Source organism: Chionomys nivalis, chromosome 2, assembly GCF_950005125.1.
Source record: "Chionomys nivalis chromosome 2, mChiNiv1.1, whole genome shotgun sequence".
In the NCBI taxonomy this organism is placed as follows: Eukaryota; Metazoa; Chordata; class Mammalia; order Rodentia; family Cricetidae; genus Chionomys; species Chionomys nivalis.
In genome coordinates, this window is record NC_080087.1 from 54,818,908 (window position 1) to 54,842,789 (window position 23,882).

The 23,882-nt window shown below is 35.6% G+C and overlaps 1 protein-coding gene across 5 annotated transcripts in view; it reads left to right on the forward strand.

Moving 5' to 3' along the window:
- Positions 1 to 23,882, forward strand: part of Rev3l (REV3 like, DNA directed polymerase zeta catalytic subunit) — a 136,580-nt gene that overhangs the window by 61,005 nt on the left and 51,693 nt on the right. For 4 of the 5 annotated variants that reach the window (XM_057762652.1, XM_057762656.1, XM_057762654.1 and 1 more), the window contains 9 exons: positions 1,001 to 1,097; positions 4,444 to 4,538; positions 5,619 to 5,723; positions 6,677 to 6,761; positions 6,845 to 6,996; positions 8,850 to 8,969; positions 14,977 to 15,214; positions 18,449 to 18,591; positions 19,140 to 23,292. In XM_057762652.1, the coding sequence (XP_057618635.1) occupies positions 1,001 to 1,097; positions 4,444 to 4,538; positions 5,619 to 5,723; positions 6,677 to 6,761; positions 6,845 to 6,996; positions 8,850 to 8,969; positions 14,977 to 15,214; positions 18,449 to 18,591; positions 19,140 to 23,292 (5,188 nt within the window). The remainder of the gene's footprint in view (positions 1 to 1,000; positions 1,098 to 4,443; positions 4,539 to 5,618; positions 5,724 to 6,676; positions 6,762 to 6,844; positions 6,997 to 8,849; positions 8,970 to 14,976; positions 15,215 to 18,448; positions 18,592 to 19,139; positions 23,293 to 23,882) is intronic. The other variant, XM_057762653.1, reaches the window with a different exon arrangement.

Sequence of the window (23,882 nt, forward strand, 5' to 3'; positions counted from 1 at the left end):
GCGATCCTGTCTCTATGAATCCTCAGACTGAATGTGCTCCTTATATTCCTCTCTCCCCCCAGCCATATCCATTCCCATCTCCACTTTCATAGTGTTGGGATTAAAGGCATGTGACTCCCAAGTACTGGAAATAAAGATATGAACCATCACTACCTGGCTCAGTTTCTCTTTGAGACTGGATCAATTTAGTGTAGCCCAAGGTGGCCTTGAACTAACAGAGATCCATCTGCCTCTGCCTCCCGAGTGCTGTGAGGTGTGTGTGTCTTCCTGGCCACTATGGCTAACTAGTGGCTTGCTCCACACTCCAATTCTCAGGCACAGAAGGTGATGATATCTGTCTTTATTGGTGAGGTGTGTTTCTTTGAAGCAGCAAAAGATAGATCCTGTTTTCTAATCCAGTCTGTTAGTCTGTGTCTTTTTACTGAGGAATTAACACCTTTAATAGTCAGACTTGCTATTGAAAGGTATATATTAATTCTTGTCATTTTGTTGATTTTTGTGGCGTTTTCTCAGATCTCTTTGATTTAGCAATTTGAACTCTAAAAAGTACATTTCTTTATTTTTAATGAGATGTTAATTATATTTACCTGAACATTTAGGTATATACTTTTGTTATACTGTGTCATTTTGTAACTGTTTGTTACTCTAATTCATTGTAAACACTTTTTCCTACTCTTAGTTTGGAATTACTGCATTCAGCTGTGCATATGTAATCCTGCATATCAGTGAATCTTTAAGATACAATGTTTAGGTACTCTGCATGATTTGTAAATTATTTTACAAAGAGAACTATTTTGTACAAATTATAAGCTTTCTGATATATGCAGAGTCTGCCAGGTCTGTAAATTTGAGACTATTCTCTTCTACAAAATGAGTTCTAGGTCAACCACAGCTATGTTATGAGATCCTGTCTCCAATAATAAATAAATAGGTGGATGAATTTATTGGATAAAATAAAAAGTTTGAAAATATGATTTATTTAAATTTGCCTTTTTTCTAGGTGATACATCACATGCAACTGGATCATTAAAGGAGCAGTTATCAGGAAATTCTGCTGCGGGTACTTTGTTTAGGTGGGACGAAGATGAAATACCAAGGTTAGCCAATGATGTCAAAGAAGGGAAAGTTTATGTGTGTTCTGACTGTGATCAGTTACTGTTGGTTATTATAGTTAAAACTTAACCTTTTACTACATTGGGTCTTTTAAACATTTATTATAAAAGCAAGTCTCAGAATTGGTATATAACATGGGTTCACAGGTTAAAGAACACCTCACGGTGGTGGGAGCAGCAAAATGGCTGCCAAATCTGATGATCTGAGTTTGATCCCTGAACCTACATGGTAGGAGAGAACAGATTCCTACAGATTGTCATCTGACCTCTCCATGTGATGACGTACACACCTGCACAATATAAAACACATAATGTAAAATTCACTGTGACATTATAAATAAAATAAATAAAAAACAGATCATGGAAACATACATAGTTATTACCTAATTAATAAATGGAATCTATTTATATTCCATATAATATTATGTTATATTTCTTGTCAGTATTAGTCTTCATCATGCAGTCTAATTTGAGGTCTTGTAAGTTATCAAGTTAAAAACGCAGTTATTATAAAATGGCAATTTAAAATTGAAGTGACATGTTTTAAAATTAAATAACCCTTTAGATTCTAAATATTGAGGAGCTATGGAAATAAAGACATGACAAAATACAACTTGTTTCTTTTACTGTTTTGCTGATGATACTTATTGTTAAAGTTATAGCAAATTCCAAATGCTTAGATTTTCCTACCATAAAGCAGACATGTCATCACTACCCTTCTAAGTTATTAGTCAGTAGCTTTTCTGTATAAAGTTAAGGGATTTCTTTTTTTGTCCTACATAATATTGCTCAAGCTTTCTTGAGCCTCTTATTGGTCACTGTGTTACTGGCAACATGGTTATAGTTTTCGTCTTTTTAACTGCATGCGTGTCACTCAGTTTTCAAAAGGGTTTAAACTTTCATTTTTTTTATCTATTATGTATATGAACACATGCACAGAGATCAGAGGACAATTTTGGGGAGTCAGTTTTCTTTTTTTACCATATAAGTCCTGGGTATAGAACTCATGTCATCAGGTTTGTTAGCAAGTGTTTTTTTTACCCAGTGAGTTATCTTGCTAGCCTTGTTTTATTCTTTTAAATTTATGTTTATTATTATTATTATTTGGTTTTTCAAGACAGGGTTTCTTTGTAGCTTTGGATCCTCTCCTGGAACTAGCTCTTGTAGACCAGGCTGGCCTCGAACTCACAGAGATCCGCCTGCCTCTGCCTCCCAAGTGCTGGGATTAAAGGTGTGCACCACCACCGCCAGGCATGTTTATTATTTTGAACTATATTAATTAGTTTATTTAATATGGTGTTGTGTGTGTGTACACGCACAGACATGCATGCACATATATGTGTTATTAGAGAAGTGTAGGGGTCATAAGACAAATCTCAAGTTGCTTCTTTCGTTCTACCATGTGAGATCTTGGGGTCAAATTTAGGTCTTTAGACCTGCCTGCAAGCACCCTTCAGAACCATCTCCCTAACTCACTGATCTTCGTGGGATTGTTTTTTGCTGTTTCTGTTTTTTTGTTTGTTTGTTTTCTGTTTTTGGTTTTTTGTGTGTTTTTTTTTTGTTTTATGGTATGTGTTTGTTTGTTTGTTTAATATATATGTATGGAGTCCAGAGGTCATGGTCAGGTATCTTCTGTAGTTACTTTCCACCTTATTTCTTTGAAGTTTTCACTGAACCTGGAACACTTGGGTAGAATAGCGTTCCTATGGAACTTCCTCTCTCCTCTCTTAGGGATAGAATTACAGAGTAAGGGTGTTAGACCCAGTTTCTCACATGGATATTGGAGAACTGACCATCATTTTCATGTTTGTATGGCAAAAAGTTTACTGACTGAGCTATTTCCCAGCTGATTTTTTTCTTTTCTTGGTAGCAGATTTGTGTATTAATGAGTGTGAAGAATGGGGTGGGCCGCTAGTATTCATTGACTTTATTTTTTACTCTGTATTAAGAAAACAATGAATAGAGAGGCCATTCTACTTTGCGAATTGTTTTTTGTTTTTTTTTTTTTTTCTGAAAGGTAAAGTTAAGCTAGCTTTACTATGCCTTTCTGTAGGAATAGTGCAAAGGTAGGTATGTGTGTTTTAACAAATTACTTTCTGTTTTGTAGTGTGAGGGTACTGTTAATGATCAGGCCGGACCTCAGGCATCCCAGGCAGGCTTTCTGCCGTTGAGCTATACCAACAGCCGTGACAAATTAATAATGTCTTATGTCCACCTTAGGAAGAGACAATAGAAAGTGAAAGTTTCCTAAAGTTTTTCTTAAAACATTTAAAATAGGGGCTAGAGAGATGGCTCAGTGGTTTAGAGCACTGGCTGCTCTTTTAGAGGTCCTGAGTTTAATTCCCACCCACCACATGATGGCTCACAACCATCTGTAATGAGATCTGGTGCCCTTGTCTGGCCTTCAGGCTTATGTGCGGACAGAACACTGTATACATAATAAGTAAATCTTTAAAATGAAAAAAAAAACATTTAAAATAACATCCAATATAATGTTAATAAAATCTGCATCCTCTACTTTCAGGTAAAGTTATTGATCTTTCATTCTTCATTTAGAATCTGTTCTCGCATGAGATCTTGCATTTGGAACAGGCAAACTAGGACCTGTACCAGATTTCTGCGCATTCTGAGAGGAATGGACAGTTACATGGTGTCTTCCTAATTTTCTTTTTAGTGGGTCTGAATGTCAAAAAATCTCAAACTAACCCATGTTTTCAAGTCAAAGGCATTAGTGAGAACTTGTTGTAGTTCTTATAAAATCAAACTGTTGTCACCTTTGCTGGCAATAACTCACCGTTGAATATTCATGTGGTTATCTCTTCAGTAGTTGTGAAAAGTTTTAAAGCATCTCCATGTCAGAAATAGCCGAGGACAAGAAGAATAGTGAATTGGCCCACTTTCGGTGTGCTTACCTTCTCTTCTCTGAAAATCATGCAGGGGAAAATGCTTCTATGCAACTTACTTTATGCATTTATGATTTTTCATGAATCCTTATGTTGTCCCTCCGTTGTCTTAAAGGTTTCCTTTATCCAGAACAGCATACTGAATGTTAATATTCCTTATGTATAAAATATGATTCAGAATATATAGTCTGTATTTTCAATGTTATTAGTAGGTTGTCCTTCCAGTTTTTCTTATCCTGTTATTAATTTATTACATATACATAGTATCATGAATAATTATGAATTCATTTATTAACCTCAGGTTTTCTCATTACTACTAAAACACAAATACCTGCATAAGAAATCTCAGATCCCCAGCAGCAACAACAACAATTTGGGGAGTTTGTGCTGACACAGTTACTATATTTATTGATATCATTTCTTTACAGCTCTTTATTACTGGAAGGTGTTGAACCTCTGAGTACATGTGAATTAGAAGTGGATGCTGTAGCTGCTGACATCCTAAACAGGCTGGACATTGAGGGTACGCACACAATTTTTCTTAATATGTATTTTTATTTGTAAAACATAATGACAAAAGTAGAGTAGAAGCATTACTGGAGAAGTATGATATTATAGAAGAAGAAAACAAGATATTTCAAGTGTGCTCTTTGTTTCTGATGGGAGGGTATGTTGGCCAGCTTTCTGTTGCATTGAGAAAAATACCTGGGGAAACCATCTTAAAGAAAGACTTCTTTAGGTGTCTCAGTTTCAGAGGTTTCTGTCTCTGGTCATTTGGCGCCATCATTTCCAGGCATAAGGCAGGAGGTCATGATGAGCAAAGTTATTCACCTCATGTAGGCTAGGACTCAGACAGAAAGGGACCAAGACAAGATAATAGAGTAGCACTTCCACTCCTCAGGAGCTACTCTTCCAACTGTGCCCACTCCTAACAGTCCATCCAACTCTAAATGAACGGATCATTCCATTGATTAACTGACTGCCCTCGCAATCCAGTCCCTTCTTAAGTGTAGCCACCAGCCTGGGGCCAAGTGTTCAACATTTTATATTTAATCACAATGGGTAATCATTTTGCTCTTGTATATTTCCATCTGCTTGATTTTATTTACCCAGATATGAAACTAGGTGACACTAAATAACATTAGCCAGCGTAAAATAATTTCATATACTCTGCCCTTTGATTGTTTTATACACAGGCTAGATGTCATGGAGAGAAGTTTTAGATTTATCTCTCATCAGATCTTTGAATTTTATTTATTTGATATTTTATTTTTTTCCCCAATCATTATAGGACAAAAAGCTAGAAAGGAAACAACATGATAAATTTCGAGTTGGGATAATTTGTCCTTTATACCATATATAGTAAATGTTTTTCTTAAAAGATAATATTGTTGGGCGTGGTAGTGTATGCCTTTAATCCTAGCACTCAGGAGATGTAGGCAGGCAAATCTCTATGGGTCCCAGGAAGGCCTGAGTAATATAATGAGTTCCAGGCCAGTATGAGTATCCCTGTGTATCCCCATCCCAAAAAGGTATTTATTAAAGCTTAGGGGGTTTATAGAAAGAATTTTTCACTTTGACCCTTGTAGTATTGTGATTGCAGCTCAAATTGGTGGAAACCCTGGGCTCCAGGCTATATGGGAAGATGAAAAGCAACGTCGAAGAAACAGAAATGAAAGTTCTCAAATTAGCCAGCCTGAATCACAAGGTATATGCCTGATAATGCTTTAATGACTTAAGGAAATATTTTTAGTAGAAAAATATAGTCATTGAATTTTCTCTTACCACTAGATTTTATTTCTTAAATTACCTTTAATTTTTCTGTACTTCTTACCATCATTGCTGTACAACCAATAAATCTTTATAACTATCTCCAAATGTTATTTTGTTGTTATCTCTTTGTGTGTTTTTGGTTTTTGTGTACCTTACCTTTTTGCTACTCTTTGTTGTTCTGTGTTCATCCTCTGGTATATTCTTCTCTTCTTTATTTCCAAATAAGATACTGAAATCCATGGATCTTAGCTTAGAAACACCATTGATTTGTTCTACTTTGAAAGTGTCAGCCATGAAATATGGTCCTCACTGTTTTCTGAAACTGTCATATAAACCCTCACCTTGATTTAAGAAAAATATTCATTTATTATTAAATGTTGCTATATTCTGAAAGAATTTGAGAGTTCACATGCCACAGAATACAGCAAAGCTTTAAAGATAAAGTGTAAAGGACCACTCAGAAAACAAATATTGTAGTAAGTCTCTACTGAAGTCTAATTAAAGTTTTTAAATTTTACTGTTATATCTAGAGTGCCAAAAATGTTTTGATAAAATTTAAGTGCCTTTTTATGCCCTTTAAAATTGAAATGTATTTTACAAAGGAGAAAATTTCTAATTTTGAAGTATATGATGTGATTGTGGGTAGAGAACAATTTTTTTCTGTTTTGTTTTAAGCTATAACTATAAAACTTCAAATGATAAGTTCTTAATTTTATTGTTAATAACATCCATTTCTCTTTTGTATAATTCTGTAACAGGACTACTTTTAGGTGGTGGGATATGAGTTAGAAGAAAGATAAGAAATTGCTGTGATTTTTCAAAGTTCCTTTAAGGAAAAAAGAAAAGTATTTCATTCATTGCTATCTAATGCACTTTTCAAATTTAAAGATTGCAGATTTGTGCCAGCAACAGAAAGTGAAAAACTATTTCAGAAGAGACTTCAAGAAATTCTCAAACAGAATGATTTCTCTGTGTAAGTGTTATTTGTTATAGATTTTAGAGCTAATTTTATTGTGTTGTTATATAGTTTATTATAAAAGTTATGTTTTAATTAAGCAGAACATTATCAGGATCTGTGGACTACAGCAATGGATCCCAAGAGTTCTCTGCTGAATTAACATTGCACTCTGAGATTCTTTCTCCTGAAATGCTTCCGTGTACGCCAGCCAATATGATAGAAGTCCACAAAGACACAGATTTGAACAAAGGTGAAATTATCTGCTTATGTTTTCAATTAAACAGAAAATACTAAAACAAGCATCATTGCATTGGACACTTAAGTTAATATTTGACTGTTTGTTTGTTTGGTTGGTTTTCTCCTAAGAAATAAATATAGATATAGCAAAAATTATTTCCTATTCTTTTACCCTTTCTATGTCTCTAAAGATAAACACTATGCCAAAGTTGCTATAAACTCTTTTGATGTAAAATTTTGTGACTCTTTTTATATGTATGTCTACAATATGTGCTGCTGCTTAATATTTCAGATTTTATACAAATGATGTCATTCTTGACATAGATTAGGCAATTTACTTTTACATTCAAAATTTTGCATTTCTAAACAAATAATTGACAAATAACTTACAGAGCATAAAATTCACTCATTTTAAGTACATTATTGCTCTGTATGTTCTAATTTTAGAAAGTTTCTACCAACGTACAGTCTTTCTTATTGGCAGTCATGGCCATTCCTGGCTTTAACTCCCAAGTAACCATTTCCTTAAATTCTTGTCTGTCTACATTTCTAGATATGTCAAATAAATGAAATCATACAATACAGTTTTTTTTCACTTAGCAAACCCTTCCAGGGTTTGTCTGTGCTATGATAATTATCAATATTTCATTCCTTTTATTATAAAATGTTGTACTTATTAATCTGTTATTAGTTGGTAGATATTTCAGTTGCTTTCACTTTTTATTGATAAAAGTAATGTTGCTATGAACAATAAAATATGAAATTCAAAGTAAATGTCATGGGAAGAATTATAAAATATTGGAAATTGTAGCAAATGAACCAATTGCGAAATAAGCTTTATTATAAATATTGCCTTTGAAGAAGGGGTAAAATTTAAAGCAATGATTAGATTAAACATGTCTTTGTATGAACATGTTTTCATTTCTTTTCAGTAGATACCAGTGAGTGGAATTTATAGAGCATTGATAAATCTGTGTCTAGTTTTTAAATGAAATATCGAGTTGTTTTCCATGTTGGGTGGACTGTTTTGCATTCCTACCAATATTACGTAAGACTTCCTGTGATTTAGTGTTTTTTATTTATTTAACACTTGATATTATCTCTTTAACTGTTCTACAGAAAATAAATGCTATCTTACTGAGGCTTAATTATTTCCTTCATTACTAATAGTGATTATCATCTTTTTATGTCAACATCTTAATTGAAATTTATTACTCTTTATTTATTTTAGCCACTGACAGATATTTTGCTTTAATACTTCTCTGTTTCTCTACAAATATTAGATCATTTTCACTTTTTCCCAGGGCTATATCTGCCTTCTTAATGACTTTGTGCCAGATTTTCTCGACAGAACACATGTGTGTAGCTGGATGGTAGGATGCATGCAAGAATATAGTTTGTATACAATTGGTATGTAAGAGATAATGAAGGTTTTTATGATGAGTCACTTTGTTTCATATGTAGTGTTTTTAGGCAGGAGGACCCTAGATAACATTTGAATGTGCTAAATAATAGATACAAATGAAATACAACAAAAGAAATTGTGCTATTGTGGTTCTTTGAAATGCATTTCCTTATTTTAACCTTCATTTTCTGATGACCATGAGTTGAAGCAAATTGAAGGCCATGTGGATTTCTTCATCTAATAATTGATTTTTATGTTCTTTGCTCATTTCCCATTAAGTCACTGACTTTTTTTTATTAAGTTTATATTGCATTTTTATATATTTCACTAACATTTCACAATTTTAAAGTAGAATTATACTGTAATATTCCATAACTTATATAAAATCTATTGTGTAAACTGCTAACTTTTAGAACTTCAGTCATTGTCTCAATGCAGTTTGTATTCTTTGTCATCTTAAGGTAGCACTAGACATAAAGTAGAAGAGGCACTTATTAATGAAGAAGCTATTTTGAACCTCATGGAAAATAGTCAGACTTTTCAGCCTTTGACTCAAAGACTGAGTGAGACACCAACTTTCAGTAAGTAAATTTATCATGTTTTAATCAAAGTGGGTTTCTGTTTTTTATTTTCCCTTTGATTCAAAAAAGTAAACATTTTAGTTTAGTAATACTGAATATAGAAATTAAGCATCACATTAAATCCAGTAATGTGTTTTCTGCATAGTTTTTCCTTAAAAAAAAAACAAAACAGCTGTGAAAGAAAGCCTTTTGTAACTCTACATTGGGTGTAAACATGTTGCTTTAGGAGCAAAAAAAAATTTATTCTCTTTATTCTTTTATTTTCTGTGTGTGTAGTATGAATATATATGTACATGTATTTACATATGTAGGGATAAGCAGGCATGTCTGTGTGCATGCATCTGGAGTCCTCACGACTATGTCAGGAACCATCCTTAAACACTCTTCAACATTATTCACTGAGGCAGAGTCTGTCAAACCCAAAGGGGAACTCCCTGTTAACCTCTTCCAGGGCAAGAATTACAGGTGGGTTGCTCTGCCCACCAGTTTTTATATGGGTTTCTGGGGATCTGAACTCTGGTCCTTATACTTGCGGTGTAAGCACTTTAACTACTGAACCATCTCCCCAGCTCCCAGTTACTCTTTTTTTTTTTTTAAAATAATAATAATAATAATAATACTCCACATGAAGCATATTAATAAAACCATGAATGGTTTGCTGTACTACTAGGAAATTTACATTCAAGCCACTGAATTTTAAGTAGTGTAGCATATGACCATTATTTCTGAGTGTTATAGTAGCACCTTAAATGCCTTTTAATCATCAGAAACCATTTATACAGTATGCTTCTTATTTTGCTTGGTTTCATCAATATTATGACGCTTCTTTGCTTCCCTTTAAAAATTTTTATAGAACCAGTATGATCTCAGCTACATCTAATGCCCTCTACATTTTTATTTAGGTAGAACATAAACTTACTGGTTGTGAGCAATCCAAAAATTATTGTGTATACTCATTTTAAAAATCTTTTGGATAAGGAACTTTTTAGCTTTTAAATCAAATTTTTAAAAGAAATTGTTCTATGAACACATTACTGCTTTAATTTGAGGTTGTAATCTCATATATTTCTCTATTTGAATAAATTAACACATATATCAAATGTTGTTAAGCAAAAGTTAAGAGAGAACATAGAATTTAAGAAATTGAGAAAGGAGTGTGAGTGGTAGATCCTTAATTCACCGTTAGCCAAATGTGTTGTACCCGGAACAGATATGACTCCACCTTTCCTTACAATTCTAGCAGTTTAAATGTTATCTGATCTCTATAAGAATGAAGCAGAAAAAGGGAAATAATTGTATATTTCAGTTTAAGAAGTAGATCATTGTCAAAACAACTTTAAGCAATTATTTTCATTTTATATTACATTTGTTAACATGACTGACGTGTGTCTGTTGGAGGATGGGGGTGTGTCCATGTTGTCCAGAAGAGGGCATCAGATTCCCTGATGCAGACAGGTATTGTAAGCTGCCTAAACAAGGTACTAGGAACCAAACTCAGGCTCTTTGCAAGAGAATTATGTACTTTTAACCTCTGAGCCATTTCTCCAGTCCCTGGGCCAAATTCCTAAACATCAACAAAGAAAACATAAAGCTTGGTGTTTTAGTAAATGGAGGTTATGTTACCTTGTTGCCTCATTCTATAGAAAGAAGGGCTGTGTAATAGACTGGGGAAGGACGGACCTGTTTTAATGTCATTTTAAAAATTTATTTAAAGGTGCATTATTATAATTGTGCAACCTGTACTATTACCCAATTTCAGAACATTATTATCATCCCCTGAAAATCCATGTACTCATTAGCAACAATTACTTCTTTTTAGCCCTTGGGCAAACACTCTCTTTTGCTAGGCTTACCTAACTAGAACATTTAATATAAATGAAATCATTCAAATATTTTCCTGGATCTGGCTGCTTTCAATTATCATAACTTTTTCAAAGTTCAACCATGGTATAACTGTCATTCCTTTTTTCTTGATCAGCAATATTTTATCATTTACATCATAATATATTTTGTCAGCTGATGTATATTTAGGTTATTTCCAATTTGGGGATATTATAAATATTATGACATGTTTATTTAGGAATAATAAGCTTTTGTGAAAATATCTCCATTGCTAGCCATATATCTGATAGGATATTGATAACCTAGAGTATATAAAGAACATAAATAATTAAATGTTAAAGTAGGGGGGCACTGGAGAGATGGCTCAGCGGTCAAGAGTGCTTACTGCTCTTATATCTTCCCAAGTTCAGTTTCCAACACTCACATGGCAGCTCCCTATACAAGGTATGCAGCATTCTATCCTGACCATGAACACCAAACATGCCTGTGGTGCACATACAAGTGTGTATGCTAACACTTAGGCACATAAATAAAAATAAATCTATAAGAAGTAGTAACTTTTGAGTCAGTTCTCAAAAGAAAAATGTAAATGGCCAATAAGTATATGGGGAAAATGTTCAACATTCTTAGCCATCAGGCAAATAAATGCAAATTAAAATTACATTAAGATTCCATCTCACCACAGGCAGAACTTCTGTCATCAAGGAAACAGACAAATGTTGGGCCCACTGAGGAGCCTGAGGCAGGAGGAGAGCAAGTGCCAGGCCTGGCATGGTGACAGGCTCTGTCTAAGAAAGGGAAGAAGAGAAAAGAGATGTAGCTCAAGGTAGAGAGTTGCCCCTGGCATGTGAGAAGCCCTGAGCTCATATACCAGTGACATAGAGAAAGAACAGACATACTGCTGTGAATGTAAGATAGAAACAGTATTATTGCACACTCTGAGTGGGAATATAAGCTAGTGCAGTCACCATGGAAAATAGTGCAGAGGGTCCTTAAAACACAAGCCGGATCTCTCCTGGATAACTGCTGCCGGTGCATCCTGAGTACTGAGTCACAATGACTGAGATATCAAACCAGTCTAATGTCCACCAACAGATAATCAAATAGAGAAAGAATGTGGTTTAGATGCATAACAGTACTTTTTGAGCCATAAAGAACTAAGTTATTAGATGGAGGAGAGATGACTGCAGTTAAGAGCATTGACTGCTCTTCCAGAGGACCCAGGTTTATTCCTAGCATCCAAATGACAACTTGCCTTTAATTACTGTCCCAGGTCAACCCTACTTCTACCCTCCTCTTTTGGTGTAGAGATACATGCAGGCAAAAGACTGGCCCATGCCCTTAAAATCAGACAAACAAATGTTTTTAAATAAATTTAGAGTTAAAGTTCTTGCCATGCAAGCAAGAGGTGTGGCATTCAAACCCCCAGAACTTATGTAAGTGCTGGGTGATCATGGCACTCCACTTGTAATTCTTTCCTATGAAGGCAAAGAGGATGGATCTGAGGAGTAAGCTGGCTAATGAGGCTAGCCTTATCAGTGAGCTCTGGGTTTGATTAAGAGTACTGCCTCAGCCTAGCCTGGTGGCCCATGCCCCTAATCCCAGCAGGTATGAGTTCGAGGCCAACCTGATCTACATAGTGAATTCCAGGACTACATAGATTCTGTTTTTTAAAAAGTCCTGCTTCAATATATTTTTATATATTTAGTGGACATTTGCATTTCTCCTTTTGTGAACTAATTCCTTTACCTAGTTATTGACTGATTTCTTTTTTAGCATTTATTTTAATTATTTACATATTCTTGGTATCCTGTTTTATAAATAACTGCAATGGGAAGATATTTCCACAAAAGCTAATGTAGAAAAGAAATTGAGAAAGATTCCCAACATCAACCTTAGGCTTCTACTTGCACATGCACAGACTCCTACACACACACACACACACACAGGAGAAAAAGTGAATATATCTAATATATCTATAGACCATGAAAGCAGAAAGTGAGCCAGTTGATGGATGAGGGCACTGAGAGTAGCAGAAAAGAGAAGGAAACAGTAACTGGAGTATAGCGAAGTGATGTGCACATATCTAAATGACATAATGAAACCCATTGTTATATAAGCTGACTCAGTCATTGGAAGTAAAAAGTGAAAATAACATATAAATATTTTCAGTTTTCTTGTACATACATGTGGTAGTGAATTTCTTACATACACATGTTGGGTCATGTAGTATGGATATAAGGGGAATATAAACTCAGTTTCTCCTGTATTCCTAACCCTAACAATCGAAACAGAACATGTTTGTGACTGGATGTCTAAGCATTTTTTCCCACATATCTAGCAAGCAGTCAGTTCTGGAATGGATGACACTTGGGTGTTCTCTAATTCAATTCAGTTTTAATCCTTATCTATTTGGAGACTATAACAGATTCCATGGATAAGGGCTGCCTACCCTTTGCCAGGCTCAATTAATTTTATTGAGATCACCAAACTAGGGCAATCAGATTTATTACTGACTTATAAAGAGTCTTAGAAAGGTTACCAAAAACAGCCAGAACCAGTGGGTATAGCGAGGGACAAAAGAAGAGGCACAGAATGTCTATGTCCTATTCCTCTGTGCCAGGCTCCAGGAACTCTCATGTATTTATTGTCTATCTAGAAACTCTCAAAATTCAGTCCTTTTGTGTTTTGAGGTTTTACACGCCCCACCCTTTTTTGTTTGTTATTTATTTATTTAAACTTTTCAAAATGTATATATTGTATATTGGGCATATTCTCCCTCATCCCTCCTAACTCCTCACCTCACCCTTCCTCCTGTAAGTCTTTAGTTTATTTAGACAGTTTTACTTCTACTTTCAAATTATATATATACACACACACACGCATACACACGCACGCACGCACACACACACATATGATTATATGTATTTGTCTATAATCTGGGAACCACAAATTAAAGGAAATGTGCAGTATTTGGGTTTTGTGGATGTTTCATTATGTAGGCAAGACTAATTGACCAAGAGTGAGTAACTCATCCGTCAGCTACTCTGTTCTACCCTGAGGGCTGGAGGATGAGACAGAAGTCAGCTCTAATCCTGCCTTTCTCCTTCTGGTTGCAAACACCCATCCTGATATATTTAGCATATTAAAAGGCACACTTTAAAGATTACAAGAATTTTTTTTTTTTTTTATTTTCGAGACAGGGTTTCTCCGTAGCTTTTGGTTCCTGTCCTGGAACTAGCTCTTGTAGACCAGGCTGGCCTCGAACTCACAGAGATCCGCCTGTCTCTGCCTCCCGAGTGCTGGGATTAAAGGTGTGCACCACCACCACCCGGCCTAAAGATTACAAGGATTTTAGATGTGTGCCAGAAATTAAGAACATTTTACACCCTGTGCAGCCCTAGATGAAGATTCCAGTTTTATCACAGCCTTGTTAACCCTTGATACTGTGTGAGTTTTTAACTTTAGGAATCTTAGTATATGTGGTATGACTTCATAAAAAATGAGCTATGAACTTTTTAAAAACTTTATGTATCTCAACTAGATTGTATTTGACTATCCTGTGTGTAAAGTTTAAGTGTAGGATAAGATGTTTACATATATATCTTATTACACTTAATTAGCTAGCATTGATTTGAACATGCTTTACTCTGAACACTTATGGCCATATTTTTTAGTGCTTGTCCATACCCAAGTACACTTGGACAACTCTTCAGAAACATCAGTCCCTGGGTCCTACCTCAGAAGTTCTCATCTAATAGATGTGAGATGGAATCTGAGAATTTTCTTCTTTTCTTTTTTTTATTTGAGCTGGGGTATAGAGTTTATTTAGTGGGTTATGGAGGGGGAGGGGGAGGATAGGTGGGGGAAAGGGGAGAAGGAGGGAGAAGAGAAAGAAAGAGGCAGAAGCTGCCTCTCCAGAAGGGCAGACAGAGAGAGCGCGAGAATTTTCTTTTTAATAAGGTCACTAATTCTTCTCATTCAGATGGTCTAAGGAGCTCATTTTGACAGGAAGGTTATGTCATCAACACTTGATCCTTTGCACTAATTACATTCTCTTTAGTATGTGTCAGCATCTATTGTGTTATTTCATAATTGATGTCAATTATTAGATCATTTAGAAATTTTAAGCTATTTGTTGGTGATTAATTTACTTGTTTTATAGTGAACAGTAGTCCTGATGAAGCACTGGTACATCTTCTTGCTGGTTTGGAAAGTGATGGATATCAAGGAGAAAAGAATAGGATGCCTTTACCATGTCAGTCCTTTGGAGACTCTCAAAATCCCCAAAATAGTGATGATGAAGAAAATGCACCACAGATTGAAAAGGAGGAAATGGAGCTTAGTTTGGTGATGTCCCAGAGATGGGACAATGATATTGAAGAACATTGTGCCAAAAAGAGGTGATTTAAAAAAAAAAATTATTTCAGTTACTATAATAAATACTTTTTGTCACTTTGCTGTACTTTTGTAGAAAATTATGTTGTTATTGATACTGTAAAATGCCTTGTGAAATTGACTTTTAAAATCCCTTCTAAATAATGACTTTTTGTGTAGCATATATTTAATATTCCCAGCAAAATAATCTGCTACATTTTAAACCATCAGTTTTGTGTACAGTATTGACACATCTGAGGAACCAATGGGTAAAACTGAAGCTCCCCCTAAACCACTGAACTTGAAATGAGTAATTAGTAACTGTGAATGGGTCTGAATAGCAGTATGCAGTGTCAGCTTAAAAATAAGAGGTGACTTTCAGGTCTGATTAGACTGAGTGAATTAAATACTAAACATAAGCAAATAGCTGTCCTATTCACACATGCCTTTAATACCAGCAAAGGCTACATATTACACCTTACCTCAGATAAATAGTCTCAGAAAGAAGCAAACACTGTTGTTATGGTTTACTTTTAAGGTCAGTAAGAACTGGATATGATGCTGCATGCCTTTAACCCCAGAACTCATGAGGCAAAGGCAAGTGGCTCTCTGTAAGTTAGAGCCATCCTGATCTACATAGTAAGTTCCAGGCCTGCCAGGGTTACAGTGTAAGACCCTGGCTCAAAACAAAACAAAACAAAAAGCTGATGTACTAGCCAGGGTTTTCTAAAGGAACAGTGCAAGCTGATAAATTCTTGGCAGATAGCTCAGACTTGTTATTAGCCAACTCTTATATTTAAATTAACCCGTTCCTATTAATCTATTTATTGTCACATGGCTCTTGGCTTTACTTCTTCTCTAGCATGTCTTGTTTCCTGGGTGGCTGGCTGGTGTCTCTCCCGACTCTGCCCTCCTTCCTATCATTCTTAGTTTGGCTTTCCCATCTATTTTCCTACCCAGCTACTGCCCTGGCCTTTCAGCTTTTATTAACCAATGAGAGTAATACGTGATCCTAGTGTTAAAAAAAGGATTGTTCCACAGCAGAACAGAACTGGTAGAAGGAATATATATTTATAATGGCTATATATAATATATAATATAAAAGGGTATCCATGAGATTGTTTTACGGGATGCATACCAACAACCATTTTACAGTGGAGAAGCCAAGAATCTGGTAGTTGTTCAGTATACGAGACTAATGTCTCAGCAGGCCCAATCTGTTGTGCCAGGAAGATTCCTGGAGAGCTGCTGTTCTTCAGTTTACACTGGAATTCCAAAGAAGTTTTTTTTTTTTTCCCCTGATACTGTTGAAGGAATGCCACAGCAACAGGATAGAGTGAGGGCAAGCAGACAGAAAGCAAGTTTCCTTTTTCCATGCCTTTTTATCTAGGTTGCGACCAGAATGTGCTGCCCACATTTAGGGTGGTACTGCCTGCTTCAGATAATCTGGTCTGGAAAGTTCTTCCCAGGAATGCCCAGAGATACACATTTCAATTGATCCAGAGTCAGTCAGGTTGGCGACCGAGATTAGCCATCACCTACGTGTTGTGGTTCTCTAATCAGCCTCTGAGCGAGACTCAAACATTTCATAACCATATTTGAGAGAAATCGAATAGTAGAAATGTAGAAAGGAATTTGTTAAATGTATCCTGTATATTAAATGTTTTGTTTTTCCACATGTACCACAGTTTAAGAAGACTGAGAAAATAAAGAGAAAGAAAAAGGAGACAACTAAAAAGATCTGTGAACACTGTCATTTTTAAAGAACATTAGAATAGAGGATATTTGGTTTAATTAGGTAATTAAAGGAGAAGTGATAAAATTTATAAATTGAATATTGACATGTAGAAAATGACATATATGTTCCTTATGAAGGAGGATAAAGCATGAATATGGCATGGAAGTTGAAAATATTCATTGTATGTGATATCAAAAGGCAGTTAGCTACACTGAAGTCACTAATCATTGAAGGGTTATTATATGAGACAGCAAGCCCTTGTTAGAAAGACCATGAAGACAGATATTTATCAGAACTATTAAAAATAAGATTTTTATATCAAATAGAAAGTTAGACTAGAATTATTAGAATCTAATAATAACTCTAGCCAGGTGTGGTGGTGCACGCCTTTCATCCCAGTATTTAGGAGGCAAAGACAGGCAAATCTCCGAGTTTGAGACCAGCCTGGTCTACAGAGCTAATTCCAGGTCAGCCAGGGCTACACAAAGAAACCCTGCCTTAAAAAACATAAGTAATAATAACTAACAATTAGATCATGTCTGGTGTAATATTTCTTTGAGTACATAAAAGTGATTTTATGACAAATTGTGATTTGTAAAAGACTTAAAGGGTAAATAAATAGTTTTCAGGCAGTTGAGGCCAGAGGGAAAAGGCTAGGTATGGGAAGAAGTATTTTGAGCATCAAGATGGGAATGAAAGTTCCAAGCTAGTAGAAATATGTGATCAAACTTAAACTAGCTGAACCTCAGATTTTCCTAAAATTTTCAGTAACCTTGCTTTATAGCTGTTGCAGGATCAAGTCAGTTACCATATTGTCTTCTAGCTCCTTTTGACCACTATTGCTTCTCTCTAGTTCTGATGTCAGTGCCCCATTGCACTGCATTCTTGTTTCTCATTTCAGAGTTTAAAGGTTAATTTATGAATATTTTAAAATGTTAGAATGCTACCTTCTTAAGAGTTACTTGATTCTCATTTGTTACATATGTATATGTATTATCACAGATAGGATGCAGGGAGATTATAAGGAAGAACATGACTAGATAGAGTAACCCAAGATATGGCCATAAGTAATAATTATGATGCTTTATACTTCACATGAGCAAGATTATAAATTCTACTTTATAATAACTTTGCAGGTCCCATAGCAGTATACTTTAATAAAGTAAAATAAATCTGTTTTTCTTTTTTAAATGCTATTTTTACCTTTGTTTTGTTTTACTATCATAATCAGAAAATTTGCATCTAAAATGCACTTTTTTCTTTAAGATTTTTATTTTTCTTTTACATTATGTTTGCATGTGTGTCTGTGCATCACATGTATGCATTTCCTACAGAAACCAGAAGAGAGTGTTCAGATCCCCTGAAACTAGAGTTAGAGTTGTGAGTCACCATGTGGGTTCTGGGACTGAAATGGAGTCTTCTGCAAGAGCAGCCAGTGTTTGAACTCCTGAGTCATCTTTGCAGCTCCAGATGTATCTTTTTCTAATGGTCATACTCACCAATGACTTTTAATATTCTCTAGGTCACTGTGTAGAAATACCCATAGAAGCTCAACTGAAGATGATGATTCATCCTCAGAAGAAGAAATGGAGTGGAGTGATAATAGTTTGCTTTTTGCCAATCTTTCTATACCTCAGTTAGACGGAACTGCAGATGAAAATAGTGGTAAGAAAACAAATCTATTGTAGGCATTTGGTTATTTAGTAAGTAAAATTATATTTTATTTGAAAACTATAATCATTTCCTGCATAAGTATATGAGGTTGTTAGTGATACAATTACGTTTTTTCTTTCTACAGGAGTTTTTCTTTTTGAAAAAATATAGATATATGATTCCTTATCTTCAAGAGGGTAGGATATTTGTGAATTGCTTGTTGAAGCTTTGTAAACCCTAATCAGTATCATTCATATATAACAGGAAACTAAGAAATACGCTAACTGTATTTCAGATAACATGAAGAATAGCATATTATTTCATGAAACAAATGATAGTGTTTTCTCATATTCCTTAAAGCTACTGTAACTTTTTTTGATCAAAAGAATATATGTTTAAAATAATGACTAATGTTGTCTCTTGATTGTTTCGGTTGTATAATCTTGATGAGAGGGGTAAACTTTGTTCAGATTGCTATTTTAGGTGTACAATCAATTTAAATTCTTCCTTAAGAGATTAACACTATGAATGAGTAAATTCTTTTCTTTCTTTGATTCCAGACAATCCATTAAACAATGAAAATTGTAGAACACACTCTTCAGTGATTGCAACAAGCAAACTATCAGTAAGACCTTCCATCTTTCACAAGGATGCTGCTACATTGGAACCCCCATCTTCTGCTAAGATTACCTTTCAGTGTAAACACACAAGTGCCCTTTCGTCCCATGTTTTAAACAAAGAAGATTTCACTGGAGACCTTTCACCACCAAACAATACAGAAAAAGGTCGAGACAGTTCGGTCACTTTTACAAATGAAAGTCCTTACTCCATGAAATGCTCTGGATCTTTGAACAGTAATGTGCATTCAGATAACTCTCATAAAGAGATTTGTAAGAAAGACAAGTCTTTGCCGGTATCTTCCTGTGAAAGTAGTGTTTTTGATTATGAAGAAGATATTCCGTCTGTTACAAGACAAATACCAAGTAGAAAGTATACGAACATGAGAAGACTTGAAAAGGATGCCTCTTTCATACATGTGAACCGTCATACTAGTGAGAATACATTGGGGAAAAACTCTTTCAACTTTCCTGACTTAAGTCATTCAAAAAGTAAATTGTCCTCTGAAGGAAATGAAAAGGGAAACAGCACATCTTTTAATAGTATATTCCCCTCTTCATTAACTGAAAGTTGTGACATGCTGTCGTGCTCAGCGGAGAATAGAACTATGGTGAATTCTCTTGATAGTATCGCTGATGAGAGTGGACTAAATAAACTCAAAATCAGATACGAAGAATTCCAAGAACATAAAGTGGAAAAGCCAAGTCTCAGCCAGCAGGCAGCCCATTATATGTTTTTTCCCAGTGTTGTTCTTTCTAATTGTCTCAGTAGACCACAGAAACTATCTCCTGTCACATACAAACTACAACCTGGCAGCAAACCTTCCCGGTTAAAATTGAATAAAAAGAAATTAATAGGCCATCAGGAAACTTCTACTAAAAGTAGTGATACTGGAACCACAAAAGACAGTTGTATGCATAGTAATCCTTACAGCAGTGCTTCTGAGAAGGATAATGCATTGAGTAGTGATTTAATTAAAGCTACTCATGGAACATTTGACAATAAAACACCTACAGAAAATTTTATAGACTGTCATTTTGGAGATGGGTCTTTAGAAGCTGATCAGTCCTTTGGACTATACGGAAATAAATACACACTTAGAGCCAAACGCAAGGTAAATTATGAAACTGAAGATAGTGAGTCAAGTTTTGTAACACAGAACTCAAAAATTAGCCTACCTCATCCCATGGAAATGGGTGAAAATTTAGATGGAACTCTAAAATCCAGAAAACGAAGAAAAATGTCTAAAAAGCTGCCCCCTGTCATTATAAAGTATATTATTATCAATAGATTTAGAGGGAGGAAAAATATGCTTGTGAAGCTAAGTAAAATAGATTCTAAAGAAAAACAAGTAATATTAACTGAGGAAAAAATGGAACTGTATAAGAAGCTTGCACCTTTGAAGGATTTTTGGCCAAAAGTTCCTGACTCCCCTGCAACCAAATATCCCATTTATCCACTAGCACCAAAGAAAAGTCACAGAAGGAAGTCAAAACATAAGTCTGCTAAGAAAAAAACTGGTAAGCAACAAAGAGCAAATAGTGAAAACATTAAAAGAACTTTATCTTTCAGAAAAAGACGGACACATGCTATTCTTTCTCCTCCCTCACCATCTTACATTGCTGAAACCGAAGACTGTGACTTAAATTATAGTGATGTTATGTCAAAGCTAGGTTTTCTTTCTGAGAGAAGCACAAGTCCTATCAATTCATCTCCTCCTCGCTGCTGGTCTCCCACAGACCCAAGAGCTGAAGAAATTCTGGCTGCTGCAGAAAAAGAAACAATGCTTTTTAAGGGTCCTAATGCATATAACACCAAGACTGCTAATTCTCGGGTAGGAAAAACTAGTCGAGCAAGAGCACAGGTTAAGAAGTCAAAAGCAAGACTTGCGAGTCCCTCTGTAGTTACTAAAAAAAGAAACAAACGAAATCAGACAAATAAACTGGGAGATGATGGTAAAAAGAAACCAAGAGCAAAACAGAAACAAAGAACAATTGAGAAAGGTACATCCAGAAAGCACATAGCACCTACAGATGAAAAGATAAAACCACAGTCTGAGGCTGAAGCAAAGCTTACGCTCAACCACCAGAACGTGCCTGAGCTCACAAGTAGCTCTGGCACTCAAGCACTTTTTAAACAGAAAGAGATGTCACAAACAGGCCCTGCTGTGGATCATCCACTTTCTACTTGCCAACCTACTGGACTTAGTACACAGCAGAAGTTGTCTAACTGCTTTTCCTCTTTCTTAGAAAGCAAGAAGTCTGTGGATTTGCAAACATTCCCCAGTTCACGAGATGATTTACATTCATCAGTTTATAGTTCCCTAGGACCTGGAATCTCAAAAATTAATATTCAGAGGTCTCAAAATGCTATGTTTACTCGAAAGGAATCAACCTTGATTCAGAAAAGCATATTTGACCTCTCCAACCATTTGTCTCAGGTAGCACAAAGTACACAGATCTCTTCAGGTGTATTGTCTCCAAAGACAGATGAGACTGCAAATATACAGAAAAACTGTGTGTCATCTATTGGAAAGTTAAATGAGTACCGCAGTTCTTTAGAATCAAAGCCAGAACAGGTCTGTGCCCCCAATTTTTTGCACTGTAAGGACAGTCAGCAACAGACTGTGTGCATGTCAGAACAGTCAAAACATAGTGAAAAAACTTGTTCTCCAGGAAATGCAGCTTCTGAGGAAAGCCAGATACCTAATTGTTTTGTAACCTCTTTGAGAAGTCCCATCAAACAAATAGCATGGGAGCAGAAACAGAGGAGCTTTATTTTAGATATGTCAAATTTTAAGCCTGAAAGGGTAAAACAGAGGTCACTGTCAGAAGCAGTTTCACAAACCAAAGCACTGTCTCAGTGTAAAAATCAAAATGTGTCAACACCTTCAGTATTTGGTGAAGGACAATCTGGTCTAGCTGTTCTAAAAGAATTGTTACAAAAAAGGCAGCAGAAAGCACAAAGTGCAAATGTTGTACAAGATTCAACATCTAGTAATCAGACAGATAAGAGTATTTCTGTTCCCGTTGAGCATAAGAAAACAAGTAAACGAACACGATCAGTGACATCTCCAAGAAAACCTCGGACTCCCAGAAGAACGAAACCTAAGGAGCAAACCCCCAGATGTCTAAAAGTGGACCCTCTAAATCTGCAGACCTCTGGCCAGGTGGATAATTCCCTGTCAGATGATAGTCCCATCCTTTTTTCAGATCCAGGTTTTGAAAGTTGTTATTCACTTGAAGATAGCTTATCTCCTGAACATAATTATAATTTTGATATTAACACGATTGGCCAGACTGGGTTTTGTAGCTTTTACTCTGGTAGTCAGTTTGTTCCAGCTGATCAGAATTTGCCTCAGAAGTTTCTGAGTGATGCTGTTCAGGATCTTTTCCCAGGACAAGCTATAGAAAAGAACGAGCTTTTAAGTCATGACAAACAGAGTTGTAGTGAGGAGAAGCATCATGTCTCTGATTCAAGCCCATGGATTAGATCCAGTACTTTGAACCCTGAACTTTTTGAGAAAGCGTCTATAGATAACAATGAAAGTCATCGGCACAGCCAGTGGAAAAATAGCTTTCATCCTCTGGCATCTCGTTCTAATGCAATCATGGAGTCTTTCTGTGTCCAACAGTCAGAGAGTTGTCTAAATGAGAAATCCAGACTGAATAGGAGTTCAGTGAGTAAAGAAGTATTTCTCAGTCTTCCACAGGCAAGCAGTTCAGACTGGATTCAAGGTCACAACAGAAAAGAAATGGAACAGTCTCTTGACTCGGTTAATACCTCTTTTACAACCATACTTTCCTCCCCTGATGGGGAACTTGTGGATGCAGCTTCTGAAGATTTAGAATTGTATGTTTCAAGAAACAATGATGTATTGACACCAACTCCTGATAGTTCACCAAGGTCTACCAGCTCTCCCTTGCAGTCTAAAAGCGGCAGTTTTACTCCTCGAACTGCTCACATTCTGAAACCACTTATGTCCCCACCAAGTAGGGAAGAAATTGTGGCAACTTTGTTGGATCATGATCTTTCAGAAGCTATTTATCAGGAACCATTTTGCAGTAATCCTTCTGATGTGCCAGAAAAGCCCAGGTAATCAAAATTCATTTGTTTCTCCTTGGGTCACTTTGAACAGTTTTTATTTTGTAACATTTCATAACTGATTGCTAGTTTTCTCTCTGTGATACTGCATTTTTTTGTGATACTGCGTTTTTAAGAACAATGAAAAATTACTTGTAATTTTACATTGATTAAGAACATTCACAAACGAAGTAGAAAACTGCACCTAGACAAATTAAGTTGATGATTCTTGGGCTTTAGTTTACTAGTACTTAACTCGTATCATCATTAGAGGAGCAGAGGCTCACTTTGACATGATACAGAATTTAAAAGAATGTCTAAGTACCTCAAAGTATTACAGGAGGAGAAAAGAAGGGAGGGACAGGGTGAGAGAGACTGTGTGTGTGTGTGTGTGTGTGAGAGAGAGAGAGAGAGGTAGGGAGGGAGGGAGGGAGGGAGGGAGGGAGAGAGAGAGAGAGAGAGAGAGAGAGAGAGAGAGAGAGAGAGAGAGAGAGAGAATGTGTGAATTCAGTTCTGGGAACTGAACCTAGGACCTCATATCATAGGCAAACACTGCCACTGAGTTTTAACCCATAAATGAAAGTTTTAATTGTTAAGCTTTT